At 38.9% G+C, this 23231-nt stretch overlaps 1 protein-coding gene across 3 annotated transcripts in view; it reads right to left on the reverse strand.

Annotated features, from left to right (window-relative positions):
* RBBP8 (RB binding protein 8, endonuclease) overlaps positions 1 to 11770 on the reverse strand; it is a 36484-nt gene extending 24714 nt beyond the window's left edge. The window contains exons 1-4 of one of the 3 annotated variants that reach the window (XM_061448657.1): positions 11715 to 11770; positions 8343 to 8567; positions 3217 to 3259; positions 984 to 1079 (exon numbers count right to left, since the gene is read on the reverse strand). In XM_061448657.1, the coding sequence (XP_061304641.1) occupies positions 984 to 1079; positions 3217 to 3259; positions 8343 to 8454 (251 nt within the window). In that variant the 5' untranslated portion in view covers positions 8455 to 8567; positions 11715 to 11770. Of the gene's footprint in view, positions 1 to 983; positions 1080 to 3216; positions 3260 to 8342; positions 8568 to 10600; positions 10734 to 11309; positions 11601 to 11714 lie in introns of those variants that run through there. The other 2 variants (XM_061448656.1, XM_061448655.1) reach the window with 2 other exon arrangements.
* Positions 11771 to 23231: the final 11461 nt, after the last annotated feature.

The raw sequence follows: 23231 nt of genomic DNA on the forward strand, positions 1-23231 counted from the left end.
AACCAAAACTTACCAAAACTCGCATTTCCAATTCCACAGTTAACACTGGAAGTTAAAGACATCCTGGTTTATGGGTATTTTAGCATTGTGGAATTATGGAAAGAGTAAAACACTGAAATGCCTCTTCATACTAGTTTATCTGACTGTGTAATAAACATGTTATTATCATCTCCTTGTATTAAACCACTTCAAATACTCTTTTTGTTTTCCACAATGCAAGTATTTCATCTGCTAAGGGATTTGAAAAGTCCACTCACTCTGCAAATGTCTCTCTGCCTCTGTGGTGTGAAAGTTTATTACCTGCAGAGTTACAAATTTATCCCTAATGCCTGTCACAGAAAAACAGAATTCAAAGCAAAATTTGAGTATCATGGCTCTAAAATTTAGAATAACACAGGCATATGGGAAAATAATTTACAATGTAATGGTCTCTTGGTCCCACAAAGCTTCTGAGACCCGTTAGTAGCAAATTCAACATACACTTTCCAAAACAAGTATAATTTTTAAAGATGAAAAAAATGCACTGTAATTTCACATCTATTGGTTTTGCTTTGCTATACCAGATTAAACAGGAACATAAAAGAGAAAGGCAGACTGTCAAAAGGTGATCAGAATGTCTAAGTCCAAAAGAAAGGAAAAGACAAAACCTGCTATTAAATTACGTAGAACAGACAACTGGTAAAAAAGACCCCCTCATATCTGAACGATTTCATAGTGATATTCCTAGTTATTTCATGAGTTTCAAATGGTATAATACAGTTTACAGAATTCTGCGCTTTATTCTACATCTCATGCCATTTGGATTGTACTGGAAAGGGTCTAGTTTACTAAAACCAAAACCAAAACAACAAAACCACCACCAAAACAGAAAGAGACAAACAAAACAACAAAATAAAAATAAACCATCCAACTTACAGAGTAGCTCTGGATACTTTGCAAGAGCAAACCACAACAAACCCAAAAGCTAAAAGGTACTACTTCACCTGTCTTCTAAAACCTTGATAGTGTCATGAAGTGCTTTTTGCTGTTCTCTGAGCTGTTGGTTCTTAGTATAAAACTCTTCAAGCCTCTCTGCATCCCTAAAATCAAATAGAGAAAAAAAAAAAAAAATCTCAAGGTTATTTTGTGTTAAATAAAATAATAAATAGTTAAAAATACAGATATAAAAAACCCAAATAGTTAAATTACAGATATTAGTTTTTCAATACAGAATTCTATCTAGCATGTTTCTTTCTTATTCTTGGGAAATGTAATTATTGTAAGCACAAATACTAAGTTGAAGATAAACTAAGAAAGTGTTTCTGACTAATGGTAGCTTAGAAATGTTCTGAGTTAAGAAAGCAGCAGCCAGTTTCTAACTCATCTGAGCTAAATTTGATTTTTCTCAGGACAAAAATTAGGTTGATGACACTCAAGACATAAAAGCTAACCGTATTCAAGCAACAATTCCAGGGAACATAAGGTCAAGCACTTTTCTTATTTTACTGTGTTGCAGAATTGCTGAGAAGCTAACTGGGGGCTTTCACAATCTGGTTGTTTTGACCTTGACTTAACAGTGAGTGAATCTTGCAGTGTGGCAAACCACAGTAGGTTTGTAAACCTCACAAGCCATTAGAGATTTAGTTCCTCAAGAAGCAATTCTCAGAGTCCGCAGAACGTGGATTCCCATAATATGAACATAGAGAACTTTCTTTCAAGAACCTCAGAAACAGAAGATATTGGATAAAGTGCTTTCTCTAAAAGCCATGACTATTCAGTTAATGAAGAACATTTCATCCTCAAAAGAGCCAAGGAAAAAGCAGCAACATTAACTTCTCAATTTTAACTCCCCTTCATTTTAATAATCAGATCACCACTTAAAGTTAGAAAGAAGGTATGAGCAACAAGGACACAATTTTTTTCTGTGAGGAAATTAACTTTCAGTAAAAGTTAAACAGCTGAATCTCTGTAACATTACAATGACTAATATCAGAAAATCAATTCGCAGTTCTTCCTTTTACCATGGAAACCTTTGTATACTCTATGAAAGCAAGTATTTGTTCTCAGTGTGCCTGTGATGGATAATTTGAGGAAGCCACGAAATTGGCTCACAAAAAGCTAAGCACACACACAACAGGAAACAAAAACATATTTACTAATTTGTCGATACAATTATTTTACACAGGCATATTTTTAAGTTGGCACTACCCCTTTAAAACACATTAAGTAAAACACATTTTCATATTACTGGAATATACACTAAGACAAGAAATTAACAATCATGGGTCATAAAGTGAATGGGACAGCTGTGAGCCTCCAGTGTACAATCAGACATATTAATTCTGAAATTTAAGTAAAGATATTTTATTTTTCTATACTACCACCCAGATGAATATGGTCCTTTTCAGCTGCATATGCAACATATAAAACAATTACATGCAAACAGCATCAGGGACCACTAAGGACTTGTGCTTTCACTTGAGGAGGACAGTGTTAAAGTTAAGCTACCTTAGTTCATTAATGAAGTACAGCCAAATTTGAAGTTTGACTAAAGCAGCCTGTATTTTTCTGATGCTTATGGCAATAAAAAACAAACAAAACCACTTTTTTTTCAGTTTATGCAACTTACAGAAGGCAGAAAATATCAAATTTAAAAATATTTTCTCAAGCTACCTTTAAGTCATTCTATGGCATTCAGTTAAGTGCAAATAAATAAATTCACATATGCTAATACTCCGTGCCTTCCACCTACCTCCTACTCCCATCAGTGCACCTGCTAAACATGACAGACATTTTTGGCTATGAAGGCACTGTGTATAATGAACAGTCTCTGACCTAGCATTTACAAGTCATTAGCTCCACTGCTGAAGTGGGATACAAAATAAGGCGCTCATTGTCAGCTGATTACCAGATCTGAAATACTAAACCTCAGGTATTCAGATGCTCCAAGGAGAACAAGACCTCCTATGTAGCATTACTGTATCAACAATGTGGTAATTGTAGAAAGATTCCAACAACAATTAAGCCATTTGGTATGTGTTCTGTCACATCAGGGATAATATTCATCACTTAGAACATTAACTGATCAATTTAAGATTTCAGGAATGGAAGCAATTCACAATACAACAGGTTAACACCAGCAGCAGTACATCTGAAGGAATAATCCATAAAACCTTAATTGATCTTACAAGAATTATGGCTTGGTTAATAAATTAGATCATTAGGGTGAGTACTTACAAGCATCTTTCCTTTTTCAACTTAGATATTTTCAGTTGTAAGCCTGAAAAGTAGAAAAAAAGAAAATACATGTTATAGAAATCTGATTAAAAAAAAAAAAAAAGAGTAACAATAATGAAACAATAAACCAACTCTCCTTTTGCCAATGACATCTGCAAAAGAGCAAGAAAATGATTCGTTCTGGATTTCTTGAGCATGTTCTACAGGATCTTGAAAACACGTACAGCTATTATGATATCTAGGAAGTAGAGACTTCTTAAACAAACATGCAGATTCCCACTTAAATAGGCATAAAACCACCTTTGTAAAAAAAACACACATGAATACTAGGCACTGTCAATATATTTTCATTGACTACGACTACGTAAGTAGCATGAAGTGTTCTGTATCCACATGCGTAACACTACACTTGAAATGTAGCACCCAACCACTGAATTGAAAGATGTATTACAATGTATACACACAAAGGAAACATTACAAAATGCACGATTGGAGGCTTTAAAACACAAAGGCTAACATACTCTTGGAGGTGTGCTACCAGACCCTCTCAGTGAAAGCTATTTTGGAACATTTTAGGGTGAACTGAGGAATGATATTTCATCTGTGGCCTTTCTCCCACTACAGCCCACACACTCATAAACATCTGTTCCATGAGGAAGTAGAAAGGTTTGCAAATACAACTGATGCTCTTGGCAGGAGTGGCCAGCTGAGAGCCCAGGGGCTAGACAGCAGTCCAGCCTATCTGCTTGCATGGTTTTGAGCGCATGCATATGTGTGCAGGGACAGGAAGATAAAGGTGCTTTAAGTACAGCACAGCTTAACAAGTGGGATGAAGTGCTATGAAATTTATGATACTATCCCTACACAAGCTGGCCATTCCTATTCTAAATAAATGATCAGAAATTATCAGACTCCAATGGTATAACATCTTCTTAAATACAAACATAACAGAAATTTTTGTATGACATAAGAAAGTACTGTAACTATTTTTCCACAAGGCCATATTTTCTTCAAACTATGGAAAAGTTGTAAGCATTACTCATTTAGGATAATAAGATAAACTTACGAAACAAAAGCACTTTTAAAGAAAACTTCTGACAATTTTGAGTTTAAACCAAAACACATACCCACACTATAGAAAATGTAGGTTAAGGCAGCTAACAGAAATTTTTCTTTTCCAACCACTCTCAACTGGGAACAGTTTAAAGGGAAAAACTACTTGCTGGAGAAGGTTCACTCTTCAGGCTATGTAACGTATAACAGTCAGACCGGCCAGAGCCTCAGCGAACCCGTGCCACAGACAAGGTGCCAGTGAGACAATGAGATAAAAATGCACAGAGACTACTTAAAATAATCCAACAAAACAGTTCTTAAGAAATATAGCAAGATTTCTTTTATCTCTTCAATATTCAGCACCTGTGAGATATTGCATTCTATCATGCAGATCAGCATAGAAAGAGGGTTTATTTTTCTTAAGTAGCTGCTATTCATCAAGTCAATTAGGCATCTGCAATTATAACCCCTATAAAGCGTGCTTTAATACTGCTCCACGCCCATCTGAAGGAATGAAGCTGCACAACAATGCATCTCCTGTATGAACAGGTAGTCTGTTCAGCAAGTATTTAGGCTTGTAACATTGGCAACCTGAGCCACAAATTGAAGAGGCAGCGCTCAAAAGGCCCAGTACTGTGCTACAGGTAACACTATCTCCCCTCTCACCTGAATTCAGGAGGAACCAAAGTAGTTACTTAAAGGCTGCATTTTTTTCTTAATTCAAATGACTGCAATGAGAAGGCAGGAAACCAGCTCGCTACATTTAACCAAGAGCATTGAATTTCTACATCAGGTGTAATATCTGTTTTTTGCTTTTCCACAGCACTGAGAGGTTTTAAGCATACTTCAAGAGCTTAGCTTTTTCAGGTTTCCTTATTTAACACATTAGTGAGCTTATAAACTTATGTGGAACTACACTATGTACATTCACAATTCAATTTTATATTTTACACAATATTTCTACAGAACAGATAAGCTGCAGACTATATAAATCTACTTCACATAAAGTTTTTAAGTGCTTTAGTAAATGACACACTGTCCCCATTAAATTAATGTAGACTTTCAAGCTATCATTAGGCAGAGTAATTACACGCACAACACTTTTATGAAACTTGCAACTTGATTAGACTATGTACCTGTAATATTTCAGTTAATGGCTATGACAATTTCCATTCTGATGGATTTTCAAATGCATTAAATGCACTTTCTTAAAACTGACAGTGCCTAGGAAGACTGCAGTGTCTTTACAGCTGAAGTTTTCTCAGAATGGGTTGGACAAGCTTCTGTCAGCAATGACACAGACATAATCCTACCCTAAGGGTATAGAGATGGACTAGATGACCTCCTAAGATCCCTTCCAGCCCTGTCTTCTATAATTATTTACTTTTGAGGAACATCCAGCCATTTCCTTTCCTATAGCAATCTATCACCAAGATTGTGTTCCTCAATTTTCTCTGCTTCTATGACTAGAGGTTTTTCCCTATTGATAACTTCTGCTTTTCAGAGGAAAGAAATTACTGGAAAAAAATAGGCCACTTCTTATACACAAAACTCTCCTCATGTTTCTATGCTGAAATATGTTTATTTTTAGTATAGAACTTTAGGCTTCAATTCATAGTCAGGAACTATGTTGGTTAAGACCCACATGCAACAAGTATCCATGTAATTATTTTGAGTAGAAACTTTATAAACACCATAATTTAATTCCTTGCTGATTTGTAAGCACTATGCAAGTATCCAACACAATCAACAGCTAGAAAATAAGAGTAAATACAGTTTTAATAACTACTTTGCTGAGTTGCTGAGGACTTCTGAATTCACAAAAAGCCAACTGGCATTAACCATGCCCAACATCTTTGGAAAGTCTACCAATCATATTAAAAGAATAAGCAGCTGGGTTTGTTTAGTTAACATGGTGGAAAAATACACACTCTGCAATACAGTAATATAAAGATTCTATCAAACCCATTTCAAACTCTATGAGTTTGAAGTATTCTCTAGTCTATATTCTATAGATCTATAAATATTGTAACTTGCATAAAATGCTTCACCATTTCAAGCTCACCTGTTATAAATGCTACTTTTCATGGATTTGTAATACATAATTAGAATTCCACCATCACGTTGTTCAGTACACTGTGCATCGTACATGCAAAAAGCTTGTACTTCAACTAACTTTCCCTTAATCCACCTTCCACCATCTTTAAAACAAATTTTGCTGACATTTAGATTGGAAACTCATGAGTCAATTTTAATTCTTATTTATAGACTTCAGAAACAAGCAAAGTCCAGGCAAGCCTGTGTTTGATGTTTCTAAAATATCTCCCAGTACCATTTTCTATAAGAGGATCCCCACCTTTTGAAAAAATTAACTATCCTTCAGGCATGCCTTTGATGTTATCATGGAAGACCTAATTTTACCTAACATAGTGCGGGACATACTGACAAAGGGCTAGGCATGAAAAAGATTGCCTAGTGGCAAAATTATATGGCCACACCCAGAATGCATTCTAAAGAGCATCTTCAATTGCATAATGAAAACCAAAACTTGAAAAATCACATGCTGCACATCCCAAGAAATTAGAGAAGGGGTCACTTAACATTACCCTCTACATTAGAGCTTTTTGTCTGTTCAGTTTTTGTTGTTCAGACATGCCACAGATTGCCAGATCCCATTCTGTCTGTACTTCCACATTTATCTGCAGTTGACATCACACCCACTCTGAAAAGAACCACCAAGAATTAAATAAAAAGAAAAAAGTAATAAAAATAAAGAAGATTCTTTTTTGTGTTTTGGGACACAATATAAAATTATATTTAAAGTCTTTACACATACTTTTTTTCTCCAAGTAACAAAATGCTACTATCTGGGACATTTTTCCTTTCAGTTGCCAAACTGAAAGATTTTTTGTTTGGCTGGTTTTTGTTTTAAGTTACTAACACAAAGTGTCAAGGCCCAATGTTACAAATTGTTGAATCAAGACTTTTGATGGAAGGTATGGAACTTCTATATATTATAAAAGGCCTCCCATCCCCCCCCCCTTCCAGCTTTTGAAACTGGGACAGGATAATATAACTAGACCCAAATGGACAGACCTCGAATCGTTTTGAGGCTGGTAGGAAACAGAAAGCCACTGGAATGGTCTAGCTACAAAGGTCCACTTGCATGAATAAAGCTCTAAATTCACAAAACTAACCTGCCTTTATTCCAACCTAATATAAATTATTTCATGCATAAGGATATGCTCGTTGGAATTTTCAGTCAAATACTGTCCTAACTCCATCCAAAAGAATGGATCATGAAACTTAACAGAACAAAACGTTAACTTCTTACAATGGATTTAGAGCAAAACATTTTATGAACACTACTTATAAAACAATAAGAATACACACATACAGTGTATAATTCATCTTTGATTGTTAATTTCTTGCACTGCTGAAGAATAAAGACATTAACAGTCAATTCATAGTAAAACTGAAATCACAGGTTATAAAATACAACAAAAGAATAAGCAACTATCACAAGTTTTGCTGAGAAAATTTAGAACACTAAAAACTGAAGAAATAATTTTCACTTCAGTAATATTAACCTGCAGTGGTATTTTGTGTAAATTACGGGAAATCAACAATGCAAACCATTTTAACGTATCTGAAGTAACTAAACCTAAATGTAAAAGAAACAATAAATCCACTGAATAAATTGATTTGGAAACTTTGAATCATAATTCATTAAAGTAGCATTTAAATATTTCCCAAGCAAACACAGATCGCATGTAACATTGTGTTACTTTTTCTTCCCTGACCTATGTCACGATTTAAGCCCAGCCAGTAACTCAGAATCAGGCAGCTGCTTGCTCATTCCTGAGCCCAGGACAACCTAGCAAATCATTTATAATCATTGACAGTTTAGTCCCACTAAGCCAGGTTTAGGCTGTAAATCTGTAAGAGTTGTTTGCAGTCATCCAGTCCAACTTTCCATGTAACGTAGGACATTAAAAATCTATTTAGTACTCTGGTTCAAAGTTTCCCTGGGGTAAGAAAGAGTTCTGTGAACCCAAACATTAACAATTTACCTTGTACTTCTTTATCATGACATTCTTTCAGTTTGGACCATAATTCCTTGAAGAAATCTCCTGTAGGTTCTGCAGAACTAGGGCTCCCACAGCTTACTCCAGATGCATTCATCTTGCTCTTTTCTGCTCCCAACTTCGTTGACTTATCTGCAGAACTGGCTCACTCTCACACTTTAAGTCTTAAATTACATCGTTATAAAGCTGTTTCTGAAGACAGTTGTATGCCTGTAATGACAGATCGACAGCGCTTACTTTTGCATTTATCAGAGTATAACTTGCAGCCATTGATTAAACACAAAGTTTACTGCCTAGCCTTGTCAAGTTGTACTTACACACTGACAGTCACCCTGAACATCTGGAAGATGCTAAGAATTCTGCTACAAGTAATTATAAACTAAAAGAATACTCCCCCTCAAACCAACTCTAAAAATTAAATGAAGGTGCCTGGGAGTCTTTATTCTTTTCCTATATAAAGCTACATTTAAACAGAAACTCTGATTTTCAAAAGTAACCCATGCTTCCATGGCTGTGATCAAAAACATTTGTCAGAAGTTTAACCAGAGGTGCATTTGTGTATATATATCCTTTACACAAACATGGATTAAAATGACATCCTTCTGCAAAGAAAAGCTCACACCCCCTTCAGGTCTTTGTGATTCTACACCAGAATGATTCCCACTCCCTGGTGAAAAGGATTTAAGGAGTAATCTCAAAATTCATAGATCTCCAAAACATTAGTATTTGAGAACTATCAAGGTCAGACAGCTGTTTTAAAAGCCTGACTGCCTCCACATTTCAGAACAATCTGATACACAATTCTTATTTGAAGTGTTTCTTAGCACAGACGATGCCCTCAGGCAAAGCACAGGGGAAGCATAGTACTTAGATCTGTGTTTGAGCCAACGGAAGATTCAACTGAATTGTCACTGGGTGTCCACTACTGAAATACTCAAGTAATCTCTCTGACCTTCAGTTCCCTGTGTGTGAAACTAAGTTTTTCTTAGTGTTTTCCTAGTAATAGTAATAATTCCCATTTTTATGTGGTCAATTTTAAACAAACGCTTTTGAACTGTGACAGTGTTATTACCAGTTGGATGTAGCTCCCTCTGTAATTACCCTGTAATATAAATTATAATAAGAAAAAGAAATCTTAAGCTATTTTGTGCTTTTCCTAAAGCAGCAGCCCAAGGAGGCAAACCACAATGTCTATATAAATAAAAGGACCAATTGCCTCTCAAATTTTTGAGGCACAAGTTATGGTTGTAGCTTAGATGACAGAAGGTCTACAATTAGTCAAGAAGCTGCATTCCCCATCTTGAGGGCCTTCAAGCAACTCAGAATATCTGAGTGCAGCTACTGGTTTAGCTGGTCCTCTATATTCACCATAATAAAATGTTTAGTTCAGTGGTCAGTGATGTGGTATAGAGTGTGGAGGCCTTAGTTCCAGTCTTCTTTCTCATATCTCTGTGCACAGCCTTAAGTGAGTCACTTTTCTTTCAGTATGGCTGTATTTAAAATGGAATAAAAATAACGGAATAAACAGAACAAAGGCATATTCTCAACAACACAGGAACACTTGAACTGTGCATTTTCTACAGTATAAGGATACTTAAATGGAGCTGACAGTATTCCGTAATCATTCAGTAGCTTCATGTTTGCTTTAACACACTCTGTCCATAGAAAACTCAGCTCCTATTTCAGCACCTGGTTCCAAGTAAGTTAGTCTCTTACTTACACTAAGGTAAGTCCTTGGTAGAAAATAAAATTACCTTTCCAAATTAGCAATGGCTACAATTCTCAAGTGGAAGCCAAACAGTAATTTGCCTGCATCTTCACAGCTGAAGTGCTCCACTTTGTGCGCACTCACATTAAGTCATGTTACAATGCTGCTTCTCTATGGAACCAGTTGCCTAGTGACATTAGGAATGCCTTCTAAACTCTTCTTTTTCTGCCTTCAACACAGATATCTGAGAGACCATGTTTTTCCTTTGAGGGCAGCGAAAATAACAAACTTGCTCTCACTGTCTTAGATTTCAGTATGTCAGAGGTATCATTGTCAAGAAAAGGGAGGCTGACTCTAGAATTAGTAATGGCTCTCCTAGTGTTTTTGGTTTGGTTCTTTTTTTCTTCTCCAAAGATGACGAAGAAAAAAAAATAAAACGTAGAGAAGTTGTTCAGAGTTTCCGCAAAGAATTAGTACATCAATTGAATAGAAAAGGGGGGGGGGGGGGAAGAGCATTTTCCTAAGTTTCACCTACTTCAGCATCCCAAAATGCTTTCACACTGCTTTCAACAGGCGCTCAACCTCCTTCAAATAGAGGGCCCCCGCAAGAGTTCACATAGAGCCTTTGACAAGTTTGAGTAGTCACACAGGTGTAAAAGGCATTCAGTGGTGTCAGCCATTCAGTGGTGTCAGCTCCTCAACTCAGTCTCCAGTCCTAAGGATGATTTTCCAGTCCTTAGGTGAAACAGAACACCTGAGCTGACAGTTGCAGGCAGGAAGAGAGCTGGAAGGTCTCTGAGGAGGGAGGGAAGCACAATGCCAGCCCCTCTCCCGAACACCCCGCTGCTGTCGGCAGGCAGGAAGCAGGGCCGCTCTTAGACGGGGCTTTGCTCCTATCCTCCCGATAACCCTTTCACAGGACAACCCAAATATTTCAACTTCCCCTTTCTTCCAACCACCAACTCCCTCCGGCATAACACTTCGCACGGCTCCATAAACGACTGCCTTTCCACACACAGCTTCAGCAGCACTGGCGGCTACCACTGATAAAGCACTGACGCTATTTATGCTTCGCTGACAGGAACACATTCTCTCTCTGCGACTCTGGAGAGCACAAAGCCTCCTGAACCCCTGACCCCCACCAAAAACCGTGAGCACCAGCTGCTCCTATAAACTTAACTCTCCTGTACCTACTTTCCTTTTCTTTCCTTTTCCTTTGCACAAGCACGGCACAGAAAACTCACTCGTCTCAAGATACGTCGGGATGCTCTGAGAAACGCTGCCATAGACCAGCGCATGAGCGACAGCTCTCCAGCCGGGAACAAGTACCCGCGCCTCAGCTTCCCGCCAGGCTTCTGTCACACCCAGGAGCTCGGACAGCGAAGGAGAGGTCGGGCATGTCCCACACACCCCTTCTCCCAGGCGGCACCAATGCCGGCGGGAGCCACCGAAACGGAGCGAACGGGCAAGCGCGGCGCACAACCCCACACCCCGGGGGCTGCCGGCAAGAGGAGGGACAGCGTCCGCAACGTGTCCCGCGGAACTCGGGGCCGGGTGAAGGGGAGACTCCGCTCGTGGCCCCACAGCGGAACCGGTCCCGGGAGCGGCCGTTACCAGGCGGCGGCGGTACAGACCGCGCGCGCCGTTACCTGGTTGGCTCCCGACGACTCCTCGCGCAACGGCGGGAAATGGGAAAATAGCTGGGGCCGAGCACTTCCCCTGAGGTAGGAGTGGGAGGGGTCTGCTCAGCTCTCGCGAGGCTTCTGAGCTGCTCTCGCGAGAGTGGGTCGTGGGGGTCTGCTCCCTGTGGTTGCCCTCGCGTAGTTGTGGGGCATCTGGCGGGTCTGTGAGTGTTGTCTCTGCGCTCTCCTGAGCCTATCTCTGTCGTGGTCTCTGGAATTTCCACAGAGAGCAGCCAGAAAAAGCCAAAGGGGCGAGCGCCTTGTTAGGTGCCACGGTGAAGCATGGCAGCAGGCACAAAACCCTGGAAAAGCAAGTTTTCTTGAGTGAGAGCCTTCATTAAAACAAATGCTACCTGCACAAGGGAGAGCCCACCTGAAATAAGTGATTGTAGGTTTAAAGTCAGAGGGGGTTTTTGGGATATAATGGCCTTTGTAGTATTCAGGCTGTGCTGTCAAATCTACCCTTCTCCGCAGGATCTGTGGTCTACTGACTTGTGTGGTTTACACACAGTAGATGTATTTGTAGTGCTTTCTCCTCCTTGATCTTAATGGGATCGATGGGTTTGTCATTTTAGCATAGAACAGCCTAGGGCATATTTTAATGTTTTCTGTGAGTATGAAAACTGGTAAGCTCATATAATTGGTATGGTATAAGGCAGCTGAACTTCTGAGCCACTTTTGCCAACATTTTTTTTTTTTTCCCAAATGGCATATCAATGTTCTTTTGCTCATTGGGACCAAACCTGCTGTCTGCCATGAGGTAAACCCTTTGTTTTTTAGTTCATAGTTCTCATTAGTAGTGAAACAGAAACTAAACATAGCTTTTCACTATTCTGCCTCCACACGATTCCACTGGGGTTTTTTGATGTACCATATATACCTGTTTAGTATATAGGAACACTTGTGGAAACAGCTTAGGGGCATGATTAGAAGATGCAGTGGTGATCAGTTTGCAAGGGCCAGTGGTGCAAACACATACTTGTTAATAGCTGTATGAAAAAATGAGGTACTCAGGCATTTGTTAGTAGCTGTTCCGTCGTATTCTTGTTATGTTACTGAGCTCTCCAGAAAGTATAAATTTGGAGCTGCAGAGTAAATAAAACTGAATCTGAAATCCAGTTCATGATTTCTGCAGGATTTTGACATACTGTCAGACAGGCGTCCAAGCCATGATTGAGCAGGCTTTAAATCTGTTGTTCTCCTGGGTTTGCCATCAATTATGTACCTTAAATTTTTAAGTATTTTGAAAAATCTTGGTAGTTATTTTTTCTGCTTATTCCTCAAGTTGTTTAACCACTTTTCAACTAAAAATAAATCCATTGTTCAGTAGCTCAGCAGCAGATCACTTATGTCGTAAATTTGATCCATTGTTATATTGGTACACATGTGGTAGAACTACAATTAGCTATGTGTTATGGAAGAAGTGGCCATAACAGGTTGTGATAGACACTCCAGTCCTCTTAAACAGTGCTTGTTGGCATCTTTTTATTCTCCTTTTGCAACTTCTATAATCTAAAAGATTGTGATGTAGGAAAACAACCATTTTGTCAGAGTTGAGAGAAACAGATACCTTAAAATATATACAGATATCTGATAAGTAGCAGTAAAATATCCCTCTTGCTGATTGTGGAGTTATTTTACCATAAACTGGACCTTTTTTTTTTCCAGGAAGATCTCTGGAAAATAATTATGTCTTCCATTTTATTTCCCAATAAACTGTGTGAGCAGTTTATTCTTATATGCTGTGATGTTGAATTTTACAGCAATATAAATCCATTGACTTCTACAGTGTTATTCTTATCTATTCAACAGTAGGTGATAATGGATTAAGACCAGCAGTAGAAATTTACCTTTATCTCCCTTCCAGAGTTATTTGATTTTACATGTCCCATAATCACATACTTGGCCACCAATTACTGAATAGATCCCTCATTCATTAAAAGTGTTCCACACTCACTTATATTGGGTGTCTTAAGCTAACTAGTCTAACTGGAACTGCATCTCATTCATCTCAGAAGAGTAAACACACACACCTAGACAATAAAACTGTGGGAAAAATGCTTCACCGTTGTTGCGCTTGAACAGATACGAAATTTTCTATGGTGGCATGGCTCATGTCCAGGTTTCAAAATAACCCTTAATATGGTACATTAAATGAGGTGACAGAATACTCATCCATGAGCAACTCTGCAAAAATGGAATCTGATTTAATCCTAGCCCATTTTAGACCTGGCTGGTCTGAAATGTTTAATCTTACTAATGGTATGCAAAGCTGTTGATTTTCAATTATGCTTTAGCAGTAATGCCTTTCTTTTTGATGACTGGACTATTTGCCAGCAAGTCAACTAATGACTGGATTTCTATTGTACTGCGATTTTGCAGCACAGATAAAACAAAAAATAGCCTTTAATTCACACACACCCCCTTTTTAGGCAGTATTACAGAGGGTGCATCAGTGTTTCTAACCATTCAGGTAGCAGAAGGTGACCTAGCTCACCGCATATGCACACAGAATAGAGTTAAAAGAGATCAGCAGATAGCTTACATTCTTTGTTTCTATTGCCTTAAATTTATACGTAAAGATTAAAACTTGAATTATACTGGGGAACTCCAATTTTAATCTTTTAATTGCTTTAAACACAATGGTATATATCTCACTCTTTTCCTGTGTATTTAAATGTACATATGCATATACATATATATATATATAAAATAGCGAAGTCATTTATTTGCATGATATTTAGTGAATTGCAGATGTACATACATGGTCAGTGAGCTCACAGCTTCCTTTACTTGCAGATCTGCGCTGAGGGATAAATATATTGCTTAACTTTCTACTCATGTTCATTTAATGAACTTTATGTTGCAGTTGCCAATAAGGGCATCAAAGGAGCCCAACTTCAGATGAAGCAAATAAGAGCATGTGGCACTGTTCAGCTGCTACCTAAACAGAATTTGAACTGGGAGTGTAGGAACTGGCAGTCCCCTGAATGGTGTGGTTTCTTACAGCCGGTAGGGCACACAGAGCACACCATTGCTGTTTGGCACAGGTAGTTGCTTTCTCTGGAAAAACAGGGAGGATCCACTCCGTCACCCCCATTAGCTGAATTTGATCCTTCCCAAGCTGCTTGCGTAGCCACTTTTGAAATGGAGCCAAGATCAAACTCCCTGATGCCAGTAACATTGTTCACTTTGAGAAACCCTCTTTGATGTGCTTTTACTGCTCCTCATCTGTAGTCAGAAACAGCCAGGATTCATTGAACTGAAACTCTTAGGGCTTTTACAGAGCCTTGATGGAGTAAAAGAAAGCTTGAGGGATGCTGTTGCATGAACCAAGCGTTCCTGATCCTCAGAGTCTAAGCAGCAGCATCTGTTTGTGTTAGCTGCATGCAGAAATGTTTTGCTCCTACTGATGTTTCTCAGGTTAACGTGAATAGTCTGAGTAGTTATGCATATTTATCTCAACCTTGGAAGGCTGAAGTAAAAGTTTACGGATGTAGAAAACCATGCCACCTACCTTTCACTGCAGTGAACGACAAGAATTCAGGGCAGGAAAACAGGCAAAAAAGAAACAACGTATGGGAAATAATATTTTACTTACCTTTTGAGAAAAAAAAAAATAATCCCCAAACAATGGCTTCTGCCCTTCCTGGGCCCTAAAAGAAAAAAAAGGCAGCTGATGAAAACCCAGATAAAACAGAACACATAAACTGGAGAGAGGATGGCAAGCGCTGTTTTGAAAAACTGATTTATTTGGTTTGAATTTTCAGAAGGCATTGTGTTAAAATCCTGTGGCTTTAGAACTCAAAGCTCTCCTGCAGCATTTATAGGCTCTACAGAGTCCCTGTGCAAACCATAATGGTTTATTCCTTAACAACTTTTCCTTCTGTATTTGACTGCAAGGTCAGTGGAGATGATAAAAATTAAATGTGTTGGTTTTTTTTTTCCCCCCTGACAAATATCTTAGCCTCTGTGAGAGTATGAAACTTGGTTATTTTACACTTTCCCACAATTTGAAGAAAAATTTTTACATGCAGACACAGCGCTGCTAATGAGAAGGTCATTTCAATCTGCTATTCACTGAGTTTGTAGGCTGCTCAGGAGGCCTTTATATTGGCACTCTACAGAAGAATAGTAATGTTAATTTTTGCATGAAATAGTTGGCAGTGAACACCTCTATAATTGAATCTTCCTGTTGTGTGACTACCATAAACTCTTACATAATCCTGTATAGATATTTTTGTATCTAGTGGTTTATGCCCACTGGGGACTCTGATTTATTTTTTTTACATCATGAAAGAGAATGGTAATTGATTCACTTAAAGGTAGGCAAAATTAAGATATCAGAGAGATGGAAGTAGCCATGTGATGGTTTTAAAAATGTAGTTACACAGATGGCAAGAAGATTCACATTTACTTAAAGAGTTATTTTGTCCTAACAGGCATGACAAAACCTGTCTTCATTCCTTTCTATTCAGCTCAGCAAGTACTTCTGAGCTCCAGTAGTTAATCAGTTACCAGATCCTACAGCTTTTGTTTTCACACTGTTTAATTTTTCTTATTTGACACAGAACCTGTGAATGGATTCTGTTGCAGATACAGGTACAACTTTCAGGTTTGCCTGCTCTTTATGATTAGGACTGCTTTTTGTTACCATTGCAACCACCGTTACTCATTCTAAACAGGTACATTTCTAATAAATATCTAGAAAGAAAGCAGTAAGAATGACAAGTATGTTTTCTATCTTACCGTGAAGCCGATTTGGAATATGTAAATCTAGGTTTAATTAACTCCATAAAATTGAACAATTAAGAAAGTATGGCAAGAATTAGTAACCACACACATTACTCTAATGGCACTGTGACAGTGCTGTTATGAGACAGTGATTATAAAAACACTGTACAAAAGAGAAGACCAATACTTAAGTGACCTCCTCAAAATACTAAAGTCACTGGCAGTGGAGCTTCCATCTCTCACTCTTGTGCTTAGTTCATTGAACTGTCTGTCCAGTAAATACTCTTGCAGTCAGAGCAGATGATGTTGAGATGCACACAGAAGGGTGAAAAAGCTGCACTCACAAAAATCCTGTCAACAGGCACCATAGAGACTGACAGTACTCAGACACATTAAGGAGATAGCCATTATACCACTTCAAGCATAAGAGAAATTTTTGCTTAAGGTTATCTTAAATTAATTTTAAAGAAAGACTTTCAAAACTCACCCTTCTGTTTGAATTGTGAAAAGTTCTGTTCTTGATCGGGGTGATAAATATTTACTATTGACTTCCCCTCCAGCTATAAACCTCAAGTGTAAGTAAGATGAGGAAGCCACTGTGGACCACACTAGAGAATGCCGAGAGGAGATCTGCTGCACCTAAGATATATACAATGTGCAATGGATAACCTAATATGCCTTTCATTTAACTGGCTGGGCAGGTTTCTGCATTCTGGAGAGCATGGAATCATACCAGAATTTGTTGGCATAACAAGCCCGTCAGACCGGTTCCCAGGGCGCCCAGGAACCTGCCCAACCGGTCTGCATCAAAGGCCGGCCCAACATGCTGCAGCTCAGCTCAGCCGGGGAGGCTTCATACACAGTGAATTATTCACGCCTCTGTCAACTCCCAACATACTACTCAGAGAGAATGATGTAGCCTCCAGCAAAATAATTTACTGAGGGGTGGGGGAGTGATACATCCTTGTTAAGTGTAGCAAGATCTTATTGTTATAATTTTTCTTTCATTTTATATGCAGATGCACTGGGCTAGAGGGCTTGCCCAGCAGAAGTACAAAGAGAAACAGGAAAGAAAATACTTTTTTTCTTGTAACACTAACTGTACAGACTTATTATAATCAAATAACACCAAATTTTTTAGTGTAACCAGCTAAAGAAAAACCCCAAATTATTCTTTAATTCAGTTTTATTTCCAGTCCTGCTCTAAGTGTTTATATTTACTGTATGTGTAGTATTCAGCATAGATCTGTTACAGGTGGGAGACAGGGCACCAGGAGCTTGGAATATCACATGGAATATTCACCATGTGACTTTGGTGCAAGCTCACTCTTCATTACCGCACAGGATATTTCAAGGTGAAACGGGTCAGAGAACATGGAGTGTGCGGGACATGCTTCCATAACTGCGAGCAACTACTTGTGAGGCAACACCCTGCTTCTCCTCTGAAGGATACAGCAGCTGCCCTGTTAACAATAGTGTATGGGCTGCAGCAGCAGCTGCTCTGCTTCTTGTTCATGGCTGGGGGGCAAGAATACTTGCACATCAGTCCTGCATATAACATAGCTATTCAAGCTGTAGGCAGAGATCAGGATATGCCCTGACAGAAGCCTGCATTTGTGTAAACTTAGTACTTTTTTTTTTCGAATACAAATACGGACCATAATTTTCAGTTTCCCTGCTGTGATTGTCAGAGATGTTTACTAAGATCAGTAGGAGCTGCAGAAGTTAAACGCATCTGGAAGGGTGATCATGAGTATATGCAGTCAGTCTGCTAAACCTATGCTTAGCCAGGTTCCTTTATTTTTTGGTTAGACACATAAATTTAAACACTTAAGCTTGAAAAATTTGGTTCTATTGAATGTTATCAAAGACTCTGATTAACTGTAGAGGCCTGTGTTTCTTCATAAAATTATCCCACGGAGGTATTATTTCAGCCTGAAAAAGAGAAGGCTCCAGGAGACCTTATAGCAATCTTCCAATACCTAAAGGGGGCCAACAAGAAATCTGGAGATGGACTTTTTACAAGGGAATGTAGTGACAGGACAAGGGGGAATGGCTTTAAACTGAAAGAGGGGAGATTGACATTAGATATTAGGAATAAATTTTCACAGTGAGCATAGAGAGACACTGGCACAGGTTGCTCAGAGAAGCTGTGGCTGCCTCATTCCTGGCAGTGTTCAAGGCCAGGTTGGATGGGGCTTGAGCAACCTGGTCTAGTGGAAGGTGTCTGTGCCCATGTCAGGGGGTTGGAACGAGATGATCTTTAAGGATCCTTCCAACCCAAACCATTCTATGATTCTATAATGATTTATCAATCTTTAGATCTTTTCTTACTTACCCATTTTATTAATAGTTGCTAGGCAGCTAGTGATCAGAAGAGGAAGTTACCATAAAATTCAACCAGTGTTGTGCAACATGGGCAGGTTTTTTTCATTATTGAGCAGAATAAATGAAAGAAGAAATACTGATATTTGAATATACTCTACTCAGATTATTTTACTACAGGAAAGTAACTCTTCCTATAAGACTACATTTTATGACAGCCTTGAAAGGAAGGCTTATTTCTGAAGAAGGCAACTGGATTACTAACTGAGCTGAAATGACATGTACGCTGTTTGTGCTTGCAGTCACACCACCTTAGGCTATGATTTCATACAGTTAAGCAAGGCTGGGCTTGGTCAGTACTTGGATAAGAGAGTTACAAAAAGTCCGCTGCAGGAAGTGGTTTTGGTGATTCAGTAGGCTATACTGAATAATTGGGCTTCAGTGCCAAATGTGATGGAGACACTGGTTTCTGTGTCTCTCATTTCTATGCCATGGTCTTGGTGCCCTACAAAATCGAAGTTTTTAAAGACTCCAAAGCTATTTCCATAAGCACGAATCTTGAACATGAAATCCCTGTCCAGTGTGAATGTACTATGTCTGCCTACAGGTTTTTTTAATGAGTGTCGCATAATTGGATAAACTACGTAGCTGATTAGTACTGGTAAATTACCACCCAAAACATCTGTTAGACTTTACAATGTGAAAAAGGTTCTGCTTGTATGATAGACTTAAGGAGGGCTGGTGTGCTTCAAAGCTGGTCTTCTTCCAGCTATTGCAGTTGGTCTCATAAAAGATAATGTCTGAAATTTTACATTCTGCATCCTGAGCTCATCATTAAAACTGGAGCCTTATAGTGAATCTGATAGTGGGCTTTTAAAAGACATTGGGTTTGCCATTTAACTGTTCACTGGAGTCTGAAAAGTATGAAGATAAAAGGGATCTTTATTACCTCTTCCTTTGACTTGATACTTGAATAAGAGTTTGAACACCTTTTCTCCTCTCCAGCCTCTTGCTCCCCCAAACCAAACACTGTGTACACACACACACCCGCCCTTAGAGATTCAGTAGGGGTTTCTCATCAGTTAGGGCTTCTCATATAGGGTTGCTGGCAGGGTTGAGACCTTAAATTAGGCTTTTATATTCATTTCCATGAGTTACAGAAATTTAATTTTTCATAAGAGCAAAGGTATAGGGCAAAGAAGTCATTGTATGTATCAATACATTCTTGGATAAACATCACTTGGCTGCTGTTCCCATCCTTGTAACTCATGACAGTTCTAAAAATACATACACCACAGAAATAAATATTATACTTATCAGACTTGCTTGGAGTTCTCTGCAGGAGAGATTGCTTTTCCTCCTAAAGAAGGCAGTATAATAATCTGAAATACTGATTACTCTTATTTCAAATATAATTTGCAATAAATGGCTCTTACAGATGAATGTTTTTTTTCAAATCAGAACTATTATTAAATGCTTTTCAAATTGAGAATAAATTACAAGTTTTTTGTCATCTCCAGCTTTAGTCAAGAAAAGCTACATAATACTTATCTGTGAACTCTACAAATTTATACAATTATCACATAAAATTGTCTTCAGGAGAAGAACTCAGAGAATTGCAATTCTGAAAAGTAAGACAATCTAAATGGTGCAGGCTTTAACTTGTTCTTATAGTGAAGGTATGCACAAACATTCATGTCTACAAGTATTCATTACAGGGAGTTTACAACATACCTCCCCGTAGCTATCAAAAGCTGCTCAGTACTTTCACAAACAAATTCAGATAACACACATGTCCCCACACCCCTATCAGAGTTAGGTAATATCTCTCTCCTCTTGACTAGTTGTGTAGCAGTGTAAGGGCAGGGAGACTGATGGTTCGTAAAGGGCACACTGAAAAGTAGGCCAAGTCTTACCTTGGATAGGGAAGAGAGGTAGCAACAGTTAATTTCTGACCTAGAGGCTAGCTAGAGAAGAATACCTCCAAATGAGCCAAAGGATGCAACCTAAAGCATTCTTTGATACTTTCCTGAGCATGAACAGATTAGAATTTGTTGCAGTTAATTTGATGATGACAAATTTTCCTTTACCTCTGCTGAGACAGCAGGGCTGGGCATTGGCAAGATACAAAAAAAACCAAAAGAACTGTCACTATTCTCACTACAAAAGTAAGCCTGCTATAAAAGCTTGGCTATTTTTGTCTGAGATGAAAAAGCCTTGAAATGTTAATGTTCTTGGTGCCAATCTACCTTTCTTCACAATTCTTAAGACTGTCTTTAACAGTTGATCCAGTTCGGTAATTCAAGAAAGAAAAGAAGGTTTGTGAACTTTGGAGTGTAGAGAGGTCTCACTATGAGCTGTAATGCTCCAGGAATGTTGTGAGAAAATGTAAGAGAAAAATTAATTGCTAGGAAATTCAAGGAGTCTATTCCACTCTCAGAAAGGAAGAAGGAAGGAAAGGAAATGCAAACAGGAAGTAGCTGAAGCACCTCAGACCATTACACTGGAGTGACTACTCTGGAATGGGATTGGACAAATACCTGGAACCTCCGTTTTTGTATAATTCAAAGAAGTACTCCCTACAAATAGTCTTTTCAGTGCTCTCATATAGAGAGTGATTGGACTTATTTCAGAAAAGACTGCCACAGATTAAAATCTCAACATCCCTTGTCATTGGATTTTCTTGTCAATTGTCTGCATTTGACCAGATTTGAATTATTACTATGAATTATTGCAGCATATCTTTTTACAAACATTTAGGAATACTTTACCTTTGTTTTTGGTGGACATTAATCTTTACAGAAGAGTGAGTATTCGCTATAAAGAGGGTTATAAAGCAGGAACCAGAAGTGGCATTGGTGTCATTGTTTGGGGGTCTGAATAATAAACATTTTCTGTACTTGTTTTCTTTTTCAGATGATACTATATTAAGCAACAGGCTTCCTATGTGGAAACATAGAAGCAAGGGGTATCAGAGGCCTCACAGTTGCCTTTTCCCATGTTGAAATTGGGTATTTTATTTCTCCATTTTGTCTTCTGCATCTTCACATTTTTTAAACAAGAGAACTGTTTTCCCACCTGTCCTGGGTTCAGCAGTAGCAGTCATTTTTCTCCTTCTTGGTAGCTGGTGCAGTGCAGTATTTTGATATTTTGACTTTCGGCTCGGGAACAGAGCTGATAACAATGATGTTCTGGTTTGGCCAAGGACTTGGTGAGCCTCATGCTCTGCTAGGGAGGAGGAGAAGCCAGGAGGAAGCAGAGACAGGACACCTGACCCAAACTGACCAAAGAGGTATTCCATACCACAGCATGTCATGCCCACGAGGTAAGTGGGAGTTAGCCGGAAGGGCTGGGAGTCTGCAGGGTTGGAGGAGGTATCAGTCGGTGCTTGGTCAGGTGGGGAGGGGGGGGGGGAGGGGAGTTATCGGTTGACTGGTGGTGAGGTGTCGTATTCTTTTCCCTTGTTATTTCTTTTATCATTATTATTATTGGTGGTAGCAGTAGTGATTTGTGTTCCGGGTGGGACTCGTTTCTTGGCCAGTGGTATCGTATTCTTTCTCTGATGGTCTGAAGTGCTATGGGCCCACTCAAAATAATTCACTGTCCCCTTCAGCAGTTTCTGCAGCTTGTTGCTGGGGACTCCACACAGCTGCCTTCCATCTCCGACGCTTCCAAAGCACTGGAGGGGCCCAGCGGACTAGATACTTGCCCATACTGTCCCACACACCCTGCCACTCATGGCTGTCCAGCCTCAGGGGAAATCTCTTGGTCCTCCTACATCATCGTTTGACCCCAGACAAGACCCAAACCTGACTCTGCTTAACTCTTGAAATCAGTCGTGGGCAAAACACACTCTGTATGCGTGCTAGCGTGGTGATTCCCATCACCATCAGCAAACAAGTCTCAACAGCATTAAAAGGCCATTCAAAAACTTCAAAACTCTCAAATGTAAATGGTCTGGGGGGAGGATTGGGAGGGTAAAAGGATGTCTCCTTCACAGGTTGAGCACCTGAGAAGGAGAAAAAAAATGTGTAATTGCTAAGCACTTCTATTATATACCTCCCAAAGTATAAAGGTGGTGACCACACTGGGAACATAAGCCAGATCAGTTTCATGATCAATGATTCTATTGTATTACAAGTCATTACCATAAAGTACAATGAGACAAAAACCTTAGCCCAAGCCCCACACTTGAAAAACATTAATAAAGCAAATACCGGATGGAAGTAAGGTACGATATACTGAAACTGTGAGATCAAGAGGAACAACCTTGAGAGCCAATAAATCAGCATTGTGACGAGTGACAATTAATCCAGTCAGATCTGTTGTTATCTCAACCCCTCGTGTCCCATCTGGGTCACCAAAAAGAACTGTCGTGGTTTAAACCAAACCAGACAACTTGTTCACTCACTTCCCCTCCCTTCT

This window comes from Pezoporus flaviventris, unplaced genomic scaffold (assembly GCF_033815535.1).
Source record: "Pezoporus flaviventris isolate CSIRO_AGI_PZ_B2104156 unplaced genomic scaffold, CSIRO_AGI_Pfla_v1 ptg000007l, whole genome shotgun sequence".
Taxonomy (NCBI): domain Eukaryota; kingdom Metazoa; phylum Chordata; class Aves; order Psittaciformes; family Psittacidae; genus Pezoporus; species Pezoporus flaviventris.